Below are 18,434 nucleotides of genomic sequence, written 5' to 3' on the forward strand. Positions count from 1 at the left end.
TTACAAATAAATTCTTTAAAAATCCTACAATGTGATTTCCTGGATTTTTTTTCTCATTTTGTCTCTCATAGTTGAAGTGTACCTCTGATGAAAATTACAGACCTCTCACATCTTTCTAAGTGGGAGAACTTGCAAAAGCTGTGGCTGACTAAATACTTTTTTTCCCCACTGTACATTCTTTGGTTGACACACAAAGGAGAAGGGGTGATTGTTGTGTTTATTATGGAGAGCTGTTTTATTTTCTGTCAAAGTCTCTCCTTTAAACACTCATCTTATTAAAAACCCGGATCGACTGTAAGCTCCAGCCGTTTTTGTTTTTCAGCTTGCTGTTCCCCAGGAGACTCCAGCCCTGTGACAAACTCCCAGCTGTTACTCTGCCTTTTCCAGGCATCATCAGACATCCAGGGGAAACATGACCCCCACCATGCTGCAACATCAATTACACATCAAAGTCAGGAGCTCCTGTGCAGATGTACATTGTCTGAGTAATATTAATAACCACAGCGTATGTCCCCATAACCGTGACCGAGGGGATGCATTGAAGCTCATCCTCTGATTAAAACACGTCTGCCTCTGCAGCACAGATACCAGTGAGCTTCATGTTTTAGACAGCACCACAGAGATAGGAGAAGAGAGTGTTAACTGAGACAGAGTTTAGAGAAGGCTCATGGGGTCGAGAGGCATCCGAGAGACAATGAAACGTTACATGAGTGCCTCTGCTCTGAACGGTGTTCTGGTGAACTGAGGTCCATGACATACTGTAGTCTTACTCACCATTGTGCATCATATACTTTAGTTTGATGCTGTTCTATCTATTGTTCTATATAGTCCAAGGTTGGGAAAGAAAGCTCTATGGTCTTTGCTCCTTTAGTCTGTATCAACCTCCATACTGATTTTAAATCGACAAACTTAGTTCCCCTGAATGTTTTTCTGCTTTCTGTATGCAAATATTTTAGCTTATTATTCAAATGTTTTAATCTATGCTTCTTCTTGAGCAGGGGTCTCAAACTCCCGGCCCCCGGGCCAGACACGGCCCGAGAGACCGTTTAATACGGCCCGCCGCTTGATATCAATTTATAGTGAAATCCGGCCCGCTGCGTTCAAGGCCCGGTCCGCTATTGTTGCTGGGAAAGAAATTTCCTATTTCCGAGTTGACCATGAATGCAGCATGAGCCACACGCATGTGCAGATTAAACAAAACAAACATTTAGCACACAGCATTGAATCAAGATGTCTCTTTCAAAGGCCAAAAGAAAGGTTGATGCCGAGCACAGAGTGTTTCAGGAGAAGTGGGAGAGTGATTACTTCTTTGTGGAGTTTAAGGGGAATGCCACCTGTCTCATATGCAAAGAGAAAATTGCCGTACTTAAGGATTACAACATCAGGCGGCATTATTTAACTAAACATGCGGAGCAGTTTGCAAGGTTCCAAGGAGATGAGCGGACACAACGAGCTGTACAGCTAAAGAAAGGACTGTCAACTCAACAAAACCTCTTCCAGGGAGCAAGAAAGGAGGCCGATGCGGCACTTGAAGCTAGTTATGTCGTGTGTGAGATGATCGCAAAAGCGGGAAAGCCGTTCACTGAAGGTCAGTTTCTAAAAGACTGCATGCAGAAAGTTGCGAATATTGTCTGTCCAGAAAAAAAAAAATCAATTCAGCAACATCAGTTTGACAGCCAACACAGTGGCAGAGCGGATCACTGAACTATCGAATGACATTTATGAACAATTACGTGACAAAGGCAAACGTTTCAGTGCATACTCTGTAGCTCTGGATGAGAGCACGGACATTACCGACACGGCTCAGCTTGCCATTTTTGTCCGCAGAATTAATGACCAGTTTGAAATAACAGAAGAGTTATTAAGTATGAAGCCGATGCAAGGCCGTACTACAGCAAACGATGTATTTCAGCTGCTGTGTGAGACGATTGAGCAGGCCGACCTCTCGTGGAAGTCGCTGGTAGGAATAACAACAGACGGCGCACCATCAATGATAGGGAGGAGGAACGGACTGGTAGCGCTTGTTCAAAAGAAATTGGAGGAGGAAGGTGCAGATTCTGCAATTGCTCTGCACTGCATTATCCATCAGCAGGCACTGTGCAGCAGGTGCTTAAAATTTGACAATGTGATGTCTGTTGTCGTGAAATGCATTAATTTGATCAGATTCAGGGGCTTACAGCACCGCCAGTTCCGTGCCTTTTTGGAGGAAATTGACGCATCATACGGGGATATGCTGTACTTCACAGAGGTACGGTGGCTCAGCAGGGGAAATGCCCTGAAGAGGTTTTTTCAGCTGAGAACAGAAGTGAAGACGTTCATGGAGGAGGGCAGGCTGGACCTTCCTGAGCTTGATGATCCCAAGTGGCTGATGGACCTCGCTTTTCTAGTGGATATCACAGAGGAGCTGAATACACTCAACCTGAAGTTGCAGGGCCCAGGCCAGCTTGTCACTGCAGCTTTTGAAAATATCAAAGCATTCATGACAAAACTGATGTTATGGAAAGCCCACCTAGCTGAGAAAAAACTCTTCCATTTTCCAGCATGTAGGTCTCTTGTGGAGGAGGGCACAGCATTCAGTGGTGAAAAATATGTTGCTGCCACTGAGAAGCTACAGCAGGAATTTGACCAGCGGTTTGCAGACTTCAAGACACACAGTGCCACTTTCCAAATGTTTGCTGACCCTTTCTCCTTTGACGTGCAGAATGCCCCTAGTGTGCTACAAATGGAGCTCATTGACCTGTAGTGCAATTCTCAGCACAAAGCCAAGTTCAGAGAGGCAAATGGAAAAGCAGACATGCTTGGACAATTTCTGAGAGAATTACCCCCATCCTTCCCAGAGCTTTCCAGGATCTTCAAGAGGACCATGTGCCTTTTTGGAAGCACATATCTCTGTGAAAAACTTTTCTCCACCATGAACTTTAATAAATCAAAGAATAGGTCCAGACTTAGTGATGACCATCTTCAAGCCATACTGAGGGTTTCAACTGCCACCTCCCTCAGAGCAAATGTGGCCCAGCTGTCTGAGAAGAAGCGCTCTCAGGTGTCTGGCAGCAAGCATTAGGCAGAAAAAGCCCAAAATGACTGTAAAATAGTTCATGTTAAAAAATACAGTTGTTCGAACAGTTGAACGTTTTTGTTTTACCATTTTTTGTGGAATACTTGTGGCCCCCTTGTGACAAGGCTTGATGCTCAGCGGCCCTCAGGTAATTTGAGTTTGAGACCCCTGTTCTTGAGGTCTTTCTTGAAAGACATTTGTCATCTCAATGGAAAAATCTGGCCTAATAGAGTTGGAAAAAAAAGAACTGTCCATAGAGACTTTAAAAACATTCACAAAAGTTGTCTCAGTGCCGCACCGGACACTAATAATAATCACATCCTGTTACAGAGACTAGAACAATTAATTTGCTTTGCAGAAACCACTTTGACTTGGTTTAAATCATATCCATCAGATCAGATTGCTCTCAGTTTGCACTTGTTCAAAGAAAAGTCCTCTTAGCACACAAAGTTAGTTGTGGAGTTCCACAAGGTTTGATGTTTGGACCTATGCTTTTCACCTCGTATGTGATTCTTCAGGGTGATATCAGGAGGAAACACTCCATTAGTTTACACCGTTATGCAGACGACACTCAATTATACTTGAAGCCAGATGAAATTAATCACCTTATAAGCTTTCAGCATGCCTTAAGCCTGTCGATGTTTACGTGTCGTGGGGCAGTATTCAGCCGATACTTTTGAGGGCAGAGTGGTCTCTCAGATAGTCAGGTCACTTGTTTCTGATCCCGCTACATTTTCTGTTCACTTTTTCACAGCGATTCCAAGCGTATTGTGTTAATTTACAGCTGATACATGTGTATTTTTATCATGCAGCAATGATTTCATGGTAGAATAGAGAGAAGAAGTGGAAGTGCTGTAAATGCAGGAAATACAATGCCATCCAGGGGACCAATCACAGGGCTAGCAGTCTGCGTTGTTTCAATGTGTAGTAACATTTTGGAGGAGGTGCACGTCAGGCTATAGGTGTAGGCTTCTGCGTCCGAAAAGGGCTACGCATATCTACAGCATAGGCTACAGCTTCGATTTGATGCAGAAATATGAACCAGACTTAAAGGACATCAGCAGGCATCCTCCTGCTGCGGACGTTCTGGACTCCAGCTGATACAGAAGTGCTGGACTCCAGCGGCAACAGCTTCTACTGCTAGTCTCATCACTATCACCTCTCTCTCTTACTCCCCTCTATCCCTCTTTCAAGACCCAACTCGGTCGAGGCAGATGGGAGGACATTCAGGGAGGGCAGAATATGGCTGTCTAACATGAGTCTGGTTCTGCTCAAGGTTTCTGCCTGTTAAAAGGAAGTTTTTCCTTGCGTCTTGAGATATCGTTGTTGTGATTTGGCACTGTACAAATAAAGATTGATTGATTGATTAAGCAACCTAATGACCAGAAATGTTCTGCTTCTAACATTTTCTAAAGATATGACTGCCTTGGATGGCATCAGGCACCACTGTAATGAATCTGGGAGATCTATGTGATCAGGATTTTTTCCTTCAGCTCCCACATTCAACTAATCTCAGGGGGAGCCATCTTTCATCCTCACTTCTTTCACCCTCAGTTGATTAATAGTCTATGAGCTGTTAAATATGATTTAGCAGCATGGAGAGGAATGAAATGTTGTTAAAATCTCCATGTCTGGGATAAAAAAACATGACTTAAAAGTTCTCTCCTTCCAGTACCCAACATAACAAAGAGGAAAGCACTGTGCACTGTGACAGTCACAACAGGGGACAAAATGCCACAACTCCCCAAATCAATTTACCAGGTGGGTTGTTTATTTCCCTTTTATACCACCCAAAAGGTCTGTCTCCTAAATTAGCAGACATACTGCTGGCTGGTGTCAAGTCTCCATGCCAACAGACATTGTGCTGTCTGGGAAACCTGGTGGTTTAAATGTGGAAACAATTCTCAGATTCTTTAAGTTTCTGCTGCAGAACTGCTTAGTTTAAACGACAGAAAAAATCCTAATGATTCAACATAATAAATCTGTTAAGTCACCTGGACAGTCATCATTGCAGTGAAGATATATTGAAGAAACGGTCGCCACAGTTAGCATTAGCATCAATAAAACAGCGAGTGTTGAATGCAGATTCAGCAGGAATTTGAGACCTGCAGAAAGTTTAACAGGGAAAACTCAAAGCTTAAACAATCAATGACAAAATCACCGATTTTATAGCATCTGAGGAATCAACTTATTCAGAGGTTAAGGACCAACAATTTTCCAGCTGATGTGATCTCCACTAGGGATGGGCAATGATTTTGGAATATTCGTTCCTTTTGTAAAAATCGAAGCGTTGCTTTGAATATAATATGGTTGTAATACGGTATTCCCGGCAGACGGTGGCTATAGAGCGTCTTAAAGCTGGTTGCTAACCGTATTAGCAAACAGAATTAGAATAATGCTAACTGCATTAAATAGCAAAATAATAGCAATTATTTTAATAATTGTCGAATAAATGTCAATGATTATCGAATAGTATTTTGGCTTGAAGTCCCACAGACTTCTGTCGTTTGTCCAGTGAGTATGCTGAGCTTGACGGTCCAGACTTAAACATGGAAAAGACAGGAGTGACACAGTTGAAGTGTCAGAACTGTTCTTTATTTTTGTGTATTAACTTTTGTGAATTCAGACAAAATTTGTGTAGTAAAGAATATCAATATATTTGCATGTTTGTGGTTTAAATCTCTGCCTTCCTAACCCACAGCAGTGCATAAATTAAACACTTTAAAATACAAAAATGTAAAAAAAATATTGGTAACCTTCATAATTTCTTGGCTCAAAAAAAAATCCATGTCATGTATATTTTCTTTTGTTTTTTCTTATTAATACTATCATATATATTTACGGAGGTTGCGACTTTTAACTCCGCAATAAAAATGTCATAAAAACATGAAATAATACAAACAAGAATCTTGTAGGTTACCACTTCAACAAAGTATGATTATAAAGATGAGAGATTTTTGTATAAAGAGACAGGTGTGATACTTGGGCTCATTGCGTTAGATCACTCACCTGTAAATCGTGTACTCATTAGGGGCTCCAGAGAGCGGGTCACTGGAGTTCCTTTTTCCAAAGTTCCCAGTCCACAAGACCGTGTCGTTTAAAATCACTATGGCCGACAGAGAGGGGAGGCTGATGGGGTTGACAGTCTGCCGAAGCAAAAGGTCCACCTGGAAGAGAGAGAGAGGGCAGGAAGTGAGTGAAAAAAATTCTACAGTTCAGATTAACGTCTGTTTCATTTTAAGGTCAGGTAGGCCGTACAAATCTCAACAAAAAAAGTAAGCAAACAAACAATTCAAAGTGAACCTTTCCTTCAGGAATCAAAGTTTTGAATATGTTGGGGCTTTTTGTTCCATAATAAGAAAAGATGACGTTTATTTCAGAAAGCTCCAAAGAAAAAAGTTTTAAAGTTTAAGTTATTGTGTGAAGTTAAATGAAGAGACATAATGAACTTACACTGAGTGTCAAATCAAATCATGTCTAAACAAGTTGCAGTCATTGATCCAAGTTACAAAGGCCACCATAACGCCAACACGAGGGCGGGATCCACAATAATTTGATTTCATCTTAAATATTTAAAATATAAAAAGAAACTCAGCTTTTGCTACATTTACAAAAAGTTTATCTAACCAGATAATAACCCGGTGAGATCAAGATCTCTCTCAAAAGAGTTACCTTGCAAAGTGTCAGCAACACACGTCATAATAAATATGACACGATCAGAAAACTGATGTTTACTGGCCTTGAACTGTGACAAATAAGAGAGCTTTTTTATCTACTTTAGTTTTGTTTATTCTTTTTATTAGGTTGTAATTTTCTTAAAATTATTTTGGCTGTCAGGATAATTACTGTTATCCTGTATGTTATATTATTATACAAATATAATTCTCCTTGATTTCCTCTTTCAGAGTGTATTTTTTTATTAGTTTACTTTTAACTTTTTGTGAAATATATCTGTAAAATGTAAAATGTCATATGTTGAAAATTAATAAATTAAAAATATTGAAAAAAACTGATGACAGACAATACATAAAAAATGTGCAAACATTCAGCTCACACATGATTCAGGCTTTTCAAACTGACTCAGACGACTCATTTTCCCTTTAAGGAATTATAGATTGTGTAGTTTTGCTTGTCAGCTTTATTGGAGACTTTAAAATCATGACCTCGACACCCATGTTCTCTCTCTCGGGGGTCTCATTAGTCACAACATAACCTTGCCTAATTTGGCACGCAAATCAACACGTGATGTGCTTCAGGAGCAAAACAAAGAACACTAACCTTGACTCACAGCAGACACTTGAATATAGATAATGACAGCTGTGTCTGACACCGTTGTCTTTGCTAGAAGCTGTTGGCAAAGCAGTTAAATTCTGTGTTTTATAACGCTGCTCATGTCTGTATGCACAGGAGGTGAAGTGTTATTTCAACAATTTGGGACAATTTTAGTGTCAGGCTATGTTCTTTACACCCTGATAACTCTGACCCCTGCATGAAATACTGCCTTTAAAACCTAGAACATGATAAGGATGCAGAATACAGCGGAAAAGACCTCTCGATTCAGCTGAATTTGACCATTTTATGAGTAAAGGAGTGAAAAAAGGGTTGTTTAAGAGTCCTACTGTGGAAATTTATCAACCTAAAAAAGGCAAATCTTTGGATGGAAATATTTCTCGAGGGTCTTTTATGCAAATTAAAATGAAACGCTCTGAACAAAACATAATCTGTGATAAACTATCAGACATTTGGACCCCAAATCAGACCAAAGAAAACATGGGAGTAATCTCAAAATCACATTTTCTTGTTTCAATTTCCTGCATGCTCCATCCTTTTTCTCTGCTGGTCTGAGATCAGGTCTCAGCGACAGCAGGCTGAGCAAGCTTACCCAGACATCCCTCTCCCTGCAAACTTTTCCACTTCCTCCTAGGGAATTCTGAGGCGTTCCCACACCAGATGGGAAATGTAATCCTGGGTCTCCTCCCAGTTGGACATACCCTGAAAAACTCTGAAAACCTCTAAAACCCTGACCTTAAAGGGATGCATCCTCATCAGACGCCACCTTAACTTTCTCCTTTCAGTGCAGAAGAGTAATGGCTTTAGGCTGAGCCCCGACACCTTTTCAGAGGAAACTAATCTCAGCTACTTCTGGCCTCAATTTCATTTTTTGGTCACTACACAAAGCTCATGACCACAGGTGAGGGTTGGAATGTAGATCGAGTTGGTAATCAGGCTTGGCTCCCTCTTCACCATGGCGGTCAGATGCTGATGCTCATGATCCAGTTTACCCTCAGTTATAATCTAGTCTTGGGGTTCCCAAACTTTTCAGCCTGCAAACCCCAAAATAAAGGTACAAAAGACTCCCGACCCCCACTGTCCCATGAAGTGATTAAATGTTGCTTCATACTTAATTTAGTTGCTCTGCAGAAAATGAGCCTACCTGCACATTTGACTGTGTTTCCTGTGCTGCTATGAACTAATACTAGACTTTATACTTTAGACTTTATTGTCCCCTTGGGGAAATTCTTTTTCACAGCACCTTCTGCATTTCCACAGACATAGACATTCATGGAACACACACTGCAAGCTCAACAAAATCAACAAAGGCATCAACACTCAGACAAATAAAGTTGTATAATTCAGCGAGGCCTGTTGTTCAGGGCCACCAGCCCTTCTACACCTTGGTGTCCTGCATCTGCGCCAACTATCCTGCTGCTACATATGCTTTTGTTAATTAACTGTTTATTTAAAATATTATTACTATTTTTGGCAATATTTCTACAATAATTGGTAAAACATGTAATTTAAGGTCACTTAAAAAAAACCCAACAACCTGGAAGACATCTTGTGTCCCCCCATTAGTGACTCCACACTTTGGGAAACCCTGATCTAGACCACTTGAACTCCTTCACTTGGGGCAAACACTCATTCCCCTCCTGCACGGAGCAATCCACTGTTCTAAGTTAGAGAACCATGACCTCAGACTTGGAGATGCTGACAATCTGGAGAAGCCAACAGAACCACATCATCTGCAAAAAAGCAGAGCTGATATTCTGAGGAACCCAAATTGGATGCCCTTTTCCCCGCTGGCCATGAAGATCAGTCACTGGGTAGTAGAAGATAAGAATGGATCATGTTATAAGACCTTCTCTCATATGTTCAAACGTGAATGTGTCTGCAGCTTTACGTAGAGGTTTTATATGAAGTCTGAAATGCACAGAACCAACGATGGTGATTAGAGAGTGCAACGTTTCTTTTCTCTCTCATTGCCTGAACTGAGCTGCCGGGACTTCTTCTTAGGAGTTTTTTCTCTGTCTCCTATGTCTGAACACTGAATACAACTCATATATATATATTAGAGTATAACATATAACACAAGCCTTTTCATTATACTTTTCACAGCTTTTTTTCAATTGTGCCTGAAAATTTAACCTCAGCTGCATGAATAATTTTCCTTTCATTATATGTCTGTCATAATTACACATATTCCCTTTCATCTCTTATAGAGAAGTGTTCTTTTAAAATAATAGTTATAAAAGCAAGTTACCAGTGCTTGAAAGAGCAGTGAAATAAAACGGGCCAGGCATAAAATCATATAACAAGACAGCTTCAAGTTTTGTCTGCAGAGAGCGTCATCCTGCTGCTCACAGCTCTGGATAACAGTCCCAGTTTTTGCAGCTGCTGGATGATACATGTGTCAACAAATCTTAATTTCTCTGTTGCACAAGCTCCTTTAATAAAGCAACACCTGCAAGCTAATTCATGCTGGCAACTCCAGCTGAACTCCAACTTTGGCTGTCTTTTTGAGCTGACAGATTTCCAGTTTCTCTGTCTGCTGTGGACTCAAACTTTCAGCCCCTCCACCTCCCCAAAATCTACCTGAAGGGGGCTTTAAATATTATTAATCACTTTCAAAATCTGTGTATGCAGATAGAGTGCTCCACAAGACAGGCAAACAACCAGAGATAAACATAAGAGGGCTGTCAGTCCATTTTAAGAGGTTGATGGTTTAAGTGAGTCACGGTACCTTAATGTCTGTCATGATAACATCCTCTCTAGTCTGCACATTTTTCACTGTAACATCATTTTTCTATGCTATTATGTTAAGCATGATGAAGGCAACTTAATGCATCAACTCAGTTGTTGCCATAAAGCCTGAACATTTGGCATAAGATAATAAAAATGTATAAATCATATCAAAGCAAGAGTCTCTGTATGCATCAGTAGTTTGGTAGTGAGAGGAGCTGTTCAAAGACCTACATTAAAACACAGCGGGCTTTGCTCTTAGGACCATGTCTTAAACCCACGCATTTTAAAAACGCAAACTTAAAATTATTGGCCTGATTTTTTGGTTAAGTTAACAAAAAATATTCCATTTTGTTGCAAACTACATCAAAGTAGTTATCTCAACTACCTGTATTAAGTTTGTTGTGTAAAGTTGATCTCATTTCATAAGTTAGGTTGGCAAAATTTGAAATTATGGGTTAAATTATTTGAGTATATGCTTCAGGCAAAGAACTGGGTCTCCAACTCAAATCTACAGGGGTCTTCCACACTTTCAATTTCCCACGTGGCGCAATCTCTCCTGTCCTGTGTGGATTTTATCACCCTAAAGGTGAGTATTTTGTTTGAGTATTGTATTGAAACTCTAGCTTTACAGTTGGTCAATTGATGGTGAGCAGGGGTGTATCTCGCTCGGCTGGAGGTGAAGCTTTCAGAAGAGTATCTGCACCTTGGTGGCTGGCTGCAGTATAGGTAAAAAAATCCGTCTCCCCTATTCATTTGCATGGGGGAGCAGTCAAATTTTAAAAATAAATACACGTCGTACGAATGTTTCTCAAATCTGTATGCTGTGGTGATGTGTAGTTATTATTTTACTGTTTTGTGTTCAAGGCCTCTTTTTTCTGAAAACTTTCTTTTTCGTTAGTTATTAGAGTTTAAAAAACTGGGTTTTACTTCCGGGTTTGCTTTGATTCACAGCCGCCGTAGAGGGAAACTTCAAAGGACACACAACGTCTTGTGATGCTATGCTGTAAGGTGGAGCTCATTACAGTGGCTTCACAGGCTCTGGCTGCACAATGGCTGCGTGCAGGAGCGGGATTTTTTGGCTTCAGAACCGTACAATGGGAAGAGGCGGAGCAACGCTGTCCAGTCTACATCCCAGACAACTTGGTCACATGCTGTGCACCATTTACTGCAGGTCTAATCAGCGAAAGAAGCCCTGAGGTTGTGTATCGGCTCTTGACTCTGATATCCCTGTGGGAGAGAACGCTGCCACAATTTCTAACATGCCAGCCATTCGTCTCAGGAGCAGCTGATCAGACTGTGATTGGCTCTCTGTACACTGCACATCAAACAACTCACGATCAAGCAGAAAAATCTGGTCAAAATTGGCTCCAGTTCCCGCAGAGTATGCCTGGACATAGCTAGTGCCATACTGTTACAGGAACAAATCCCTTCCAGCTACACTCATATGCACCTTCAAAACATAGCCCATCTTTAGCCCGGGCTTAACCCCTAAAATCGTCGCAGTCAATCACCTCTGGACGACTTTAAACCTGAGTGTAAAAATCTGTTTATCTGCGTTTGTATTTTCTCCTGCTTTGCTCCTCGCTCTGTCCTCTTGTGTTTCTAAAGCTTTCCTTTCAGCTCTTGTGTTCCCTCCTCAGTGTTTGTGCCTGATTTGTTTAACCTTCACGGTGTATTCAGTTCTTGGTTTTTTGTTTTTGTAGTTAACAAGCACCTGGTATTCATGCTTTCCCAATGTTTAACCTCTGTGGACCTCTTCTCCTTTTTTTTGTACTTTTGATTTTCTGCCTGAATTTATTAGAAGTTTGCTTCGTAGTTGCATATTTTCAAATTAAACATTTGTTTGCATTTATTCTGCTGTCACATCATAATTTTTGGGCCCTTTCACATCTGCTAATGGTTCTGATTGCAGTGGCAACAAACAAGTTGAACAACAAACAAGATTCTGGAATTAATTTATGAATTTGACATCTCAGTTTAAATGTAAATCTCTTTACACTTTGTTCTGTAAGCTTTACTTTACTTAACTTGGGCATACCTCACTTTATTTACAGCATGTTTAGACCTTAAAGCAATCACTTTACTTCTTTAATATCCCTGATTTTTAGTTATTACAGCTTCATTAGCAAAATCCAAAATGAAGGAGTAAACGTGTCTTTTGCTCGTGAAGAGAAATCTGCAGGAAAAGCAAAAATGTTCTCCAAAGTTAATTGAAAACAGATTAAATCATTTCCTGAAGTTGCATCCACAGTGGAATTTAGAAGAAGATAATGAAAAGAAAACAAGGTCTTCTGTTTGAGTTTACACTCTCCATCTGCTGTTAAAGAAGTCGAGGCAGATTTTTTAAGTGCTAACTGGAATTTGACCAGCAAACTTATATTTAAGGAATCTTCTGTGATTCTTGTCTCTCCTCCTCTTTTGTCCTTTTTACTAAATGCACTCACTTCCCGTTACTCTCCAACTCTCTCATGTGTACACAGAAACTCAACCATTAGCTCGTATGGACTCAGTTTTTCATCCGCCATATCTTTAATCTCCTTCTGTCGACTGCAGCGGCATTTGGTGTGAAGGATTAATGCGGTCAGCTTGTAAATTTCCTCAGATTCGAGTAAGAGCATGATAGAAAAACGACCTCCGGGTTTAAATCTTTGAGGACCATGATGAATGACTCCCCCCTCACCTTTTCCAGGGCCTCTTTCAGGCTGGGTATGGGATGCTCCAGAGGCAGCGGCTCGGGGAAACGGGGACACATCCTTTCTGCTTTGGCGTTGCGACCGTCGTCTTCTTTGAAGCAGATATGTGAAATAAGAAAAGAGGGACAGAAAGAGAGAAAGGAGGCACAGGGACACAAGCCATTATAATACCCACTTGACTCTGGTGGCGTAAACGTATAGCTGCTCAAAAACAGTCATTATGTGGATTCAGCGGCTTAGAGATTCATTAATTTCCTCTACATCCTGATGAACCCTGTTGATAACACAGGATCTAATTTGACTGAATGTATGACACAAAACAGATGAAAAGAAATGTATCCTGGTCCCACTGTGAAATTTGCATGAGCAGGAATATTTCAATGCATTACCCTGTCGTTCCAGGCCATCATGTAACATCATGAGAAATTAGTTTCTTAGAATATAAAAAATCTCTGCATCATCTGAAATAGTGGATAGGAGCCTGCAGGGCTGTGCTTTTCACCATCAATAACGTCACATGATGTTCCTCTACTCATAAATAGAATTCAATTATAAGCCAGCTCTGTGTTAGGAGAGTTAAGCATCTTGGTTTTGTCCTCTGATCAAAAGAAATGACACCTTTTAAGATGTTATGCTTGAGCATAAACACTCTTTAACCAAACTTTGATTTATAAAGAACATTTGATCAGTGGGGGGAATGACGTGGGTTTGACGTATATGCTGCTGGTTTCATCATTATGCACATACATCTGTTCCTTTTGTAAATACAACATACGCTCCTTGGAAACTAACAACTTCTCATTAAGTTCTTGTTTTTATTAACACTGCCTGCTTACATCCTGAACTCATAAAGATCACATGTTGTACAAAGGTAGAGGTTGAAGCTTAGTGATGCCACCAAAAGCCATAGACTTGGCCATTTCGGTCATCAGCATCTTGTTGGTTTGTTTTGTAATGTTTTGAACAACAAGTGACCAAATTAAGGTTGGGATAGATGTGGTGGCAGGTCAATAGGGGGCGTTAAGGTGCTGCCTTGACAAGATTTGAAAAGTTAGGTCCTAAGATGTATACATGTTTTAAAAAGGTCAAGGTATATGTTGTTTAGTTATTGAGGGAAGTGTATCATCTGCATTCAACATCAAGATTGAAAGAGTTGTTGATGTTTTACATGCATTACATTTTAATAATGCACCTTTATTAATACCTTTCAGAGGAGTACAGCAACAAAATCTGTATGTATATACAGTATTTGTGTGCATGTATGCATAAATATGTATATATATTTTTTCTCTCCCTTTCGTATCTATTTATTGATTTTGTATGTACTCATTATCAGTTTCTTATATGATGTATATATATATATTAATTAAAGTATATTTGCGCACAAGTGTATGTATGAATATGTCTTTATTATTGTATTTTTTTTATTATTCTTATTATTATTTTTGTAAATATATATATACACATACTGTATATGTATATAAATAAAATAAATAATAATAATACAAGTAATTATCATAATAGTATGAATATGTATTACTATTTATTATATTTATTATATATACACACATACATATATGTATGTGTTTATATAATGAATAAATAATATAATAATAATATATGTATTAATATGTATTTTTAATTGTTTTATTTTTTATATAAACACACAAAAATATGTGTATATATGTATATGTATAGATATATAAATAACTGTTTAAAACGCATAGAAATATGTTGGACATATATTGTAAAGTTTGTGTCTTGCGAATAAAAAAAATCTTGAGGATTGAAAGAGTTATTGATTGGTTGTGTGTTCATGGCCTCTTTTGACTCTTATAAAGTTGCATTTGCTGCTCTTCATTAAAACCCAAAGGATGTTCTTGCGTCACAGGAAAAATGCACCCCAAAATGCATCACACACAACCAGACAGGATACAGCAGAGGGATGTGTCCCATGAATCGAGACTTAAAGATCTAGGTATTCAGTGTCGCAGCACGTCCAAAGATTGTATCAAACATTGACATAGTCTCTGTGATGCCACTGAGTGATTTCTCAAGAAGTGTTCTGGATCCAAACGATCGCAGACATATTGGAAATGCTGATTCAACCTCACTTTTGGTCATCCTGGACTCAGACAGAGAGGTGGAGTTAAGGTGGGATTTTCGTCTCTTGGCACACAGCTACAACATACCCACCTATCAGTCAACTCAACATCTCTGAATGCAAATATGTGCCTACTCTGAGTCTGACGTTACGATACGTTTTTAGAAATCACCCCTAAAACATTATATATGAGCAAAGAAAACAGCTATAGAGACCAAACCCTGCATCCTGCTAATTTGACAAATACTTTAAATTACAGACTGACACCAGAACAAACTGTGTAGTGAGGTAATGAAGCAAGAGAGAAGTAGAGCGCATTCTCCATCTGGATTCATTTTATCTCTTAATTACAAGATCAGTCTCTCTTAATTATGAGATTATTATCCAATCAAAATCAAAGTTGCTGAGGGTATTTAAAGTTGTGTTTCTGTGTCACATCAGATAAAAAAGCTTCAAGAGGAAGTCTGATTCAGAGCTGAGTGAAACAACAGTGAAGTGACAATAAAAGGATGACTGCGTCCACAGACACTTAATAATAGATTATAAACTGTGTACTCGGGGATGGAAATGCTCTCTCCACTAGAAATAAAATACGTCTCCTCCTGGCAGAGCTGTTAAGGCAGTCCAGAAGTGTTCAAATGACTCAACACAAGTATAATTCAGCTCTGAATTATTGAGGGAAAGATGAAAATCAAGAGTCAGAAACATAAAGTTACCTAAAGAAATGTGCACAACACATTCATTTGAAAACTGCTTCCAAACTTTGACTTTTTGAATTTTTTAAATTGTTTTTAGTCTTCAAAAGGTTGAGCATTAAGGCAGTCAATTGCCAAAAAAGTCATGCATTTGCATTTATATTAACCTGTTCAATATGAGGTCTGAAACACACTTAAAAAGTTCTAACGCATAACTAAAACATTTTCATATAAAGGTCGGATGAGAAAAATAATTCTTAGCCTCAAACTTTCTCCCTTCTTTGAAGTATTTTCTCCCTTTGTGTAATGTGCTACATGCCATGTTGTCACCATGTTTTTTCTTACCTGGCGGAAGTTTTGGCAGCTGATACTGCCAGAAGAAGCATCCGGTCATCACCAGAGATAACACAAGGAAGAACACCAGACCCAGCTGACTCCATTTCACCTTCATCTTCTTGGTTTTTGTGAGTCCTTTTTCGGTGGCCGGAAGAACAGGAGGAGCAGGAGCCTCAGCAGGGCTCGGCTTGAAAACAAAAACACATAAAACACAGCAGGTTAGAAAAAGTGTGTGATTTTTTTAGGTCATGCACTCATAAAGTTTCCTCTATCTGTGCTTTTTCTGACCAGATAACATGGATGAGCTTATCTGTTGTAGAAAAGCAGAAATCCCTGTCACACTTACAAGTGAGCCTGCTGCACTTAACTGTACTCACCACCTGATGCTTCACAGAGCAGAGCTGGGAGGACTGGATTACCAGTAAAAACAGAAATCTTCTTATCACTCAATCGACATCCTGCACATTTAAAAAGTGAGAGTTCTATTTTTGGAGGGATTCTTGAATCCCAAATCTACTAAATGGTATCCTGTGGAGGTTTTCCAAAAGCAGGAGAAAGGCACAGACGCAGACTCCCATCTCTGATTTCTCACTGACTGTGCCGTAATCCCAGGCCCATCAGCGCTCCCGTCTCTCACAATTCAATTTCCTCTCCTGCAGCCACAGGCCGTTGACATCATAATCCCCAGATTTACTCCACCAAAGCGGTCGGGGGGGAAGTCGTAATCCCTAATCCCTGAGAATCAATTCACTCCAGTCCAGCCTCTCCTCGTGAAGACCACCAGAGAGCTGCACGAGCTGACCAAGATGGCACCCAATCAGCCAACAGGACAGGAACAAGGGGAAACAGGGTTATGTGGTGCTCCATGTAGCCTGAGCATGACCTGGAAAGGGCTGTCACTAGAGTGCAGTGCATTTGGATCAGCTGGATGAGGGAATGATGGATGATTTGGGACATTGAAGGGAATTCAGATAATAATCTACAACTCCTTCTCTCTATAATATACAGACTGTTAAAAATACAAGATTAAAAAAAGATGTGTTTACAGGCTCATGTGCAAAAATGTTTACACAAATTATTTTTACAAAAAAATGGCAGAGAAGAAGGGCTCGAGGGACAATGTCTTTGGTGTTCTTTTTGGTAATACAGTAAAAATAACATACTGTTGTCTTAGAATCCACAAAGAAATATGAGTCACGCATAACAGAGACGTTTTCATACATGCACCAGTACACCTAAAAGAGTCAGCTACTCTGACAAGTAGTCAAAAGCAATGCCTGTGGATTTAAAGCCAGCTCATCTTCTGGTGTTATGTTTAAGAAGGCAGCAGGGCTGGAGCAGATCATCCACTTATTGGTCTTTGTGTCTGGAGTCCCTTCTACACAGCCAGTTTAAGACGGGACTGTTACACCGCACTATCTGTGTTAAATACAGTACATGTACGCAGAACAGTAGGGTAAAGCTGTTTCTGCAACAGTCTTAGTTGTAGGGTAACCGACAAGGCCAACCGATCTGCAACGGCCTGAAAGATCTTTATTGGGAAAAATGTGCTGCAAATTCACAAACACATGCAAAAGTCCAAAAGAAATACAAAATAGAAATGGGCTGCAAATTAAAAAAGGAGAGACATAAAAAGAGAAAACAGCTGCACTGACAGCAAATGTGCTGCAAAAATATAAACAATGCCAATGTAAGAAACACAAAAAACTCATGCAAAAGAAAAATGCTGCAAACAGAGATATGGCAATAAAAGTGTGCCAGGTCCTGTGTTGGCTCTTGTTATTTATAACAATTTAGTATTGATGGCTTAAGAGTGAGGAAGAAGCAGTGAAGTTAACTATCAGACCAGATACAATAGCTTGTTATGTGTGTTATGCAAAAACACAACTTTATAACATGAACACAAACTCACACAACTCTTATCGACAGATGGTTTCCAATGGACGGCTAGCTATGCTAAATTTACCTCTTCAAAGTTTAGCTTAACTTTGCTATGAGTCTCAGTCATGTAGCTATGGCACTAATTTAGTCCTGAAGCCACTGCCATTTTAATGTCACTGTTTGTAAAGGTAAACATACTTTATTAATCCCCATTGGGCAAATTTAAATTTTCACTCGTGTTCTTATTTTGATCATGCTACATAGACCCATAGTTTGATTTACATACAATCATGCACAAACATGCTATGGACATGCTTCAACCGGCGATTCCCAAGCCAAGTCCCTATGGACTGAGCTACTGCCGCCCCCTACACTGTGCCCCTTTTTCATCAAAACAACTAATTTGTTGAGATAAACTTTAACCGGGAAAATAACTCCTCCAGACACTGATTATTTGCAGCATTTTTCTTCTGCATGCATGTTCTGTCCATTTCTGTCTTTTTTGGATTTGCATGTTTTTTATGTTCTTGCAGCGTGTTTGCAGCTTGTTTCCATTCTTGCGTGTGTTTTGGACTGATGCTTGCTACATGAGTTCATGACCCTTCTGAATGTGCTGCACGTTTCTCTTGATGACGATTGTTCTGAAT

At 39.8% G+C, this 18,434-nt stretch overlaps 1 protein-coding gene across 1 annotated transcript in view; it reads right to left on the minus strand.

Moving 5' to 3' along the window:
- The window catches only part of lactbl1b (lactamase, beta-like 1b), a 41,299-nt gene extending 25,278 nt beyond the window's left edge, over window positions 1–16,021 (minus strand). Inside the window, exons 1-3 of the mRNA XM_034698605.1 lie at window positions 15,916–16,021; window positions 12,759–12,862; window positions 6,065–6,222 (exon numbers count right to left, since the gene is read on the minus strand). Of these exons, the coding sequence (XP_034554496.1) occupies window positions 6,065–6,222; window positions 12,759–12,862; window positions 15,916–16,021 (368 nt within the window). The remainder of the gene's footprint in view (window positions 1–6,064; window positions 6,223–12,758; window positions 12,863–15,915) is intronic.
- Window positions 16,022–18,434: the final 2,413 nt, after the last annotated feature.

This window comes from Notolabrus celidotus, chromosome 1, assembly GCF_009762535.1.
Source record: "Notolabrus celidotus isolate fNotCel1 chromosome 1, fNotCel1.pri, whole genome shotgun sequence".
NCBI classification, from domain to species: domain Eukaryota; kingdom Metazoa; phylum Chordata; class Actinopteri; order Labriformes; family Labridae; genus Notolabrus; species Notolabrus celidotus.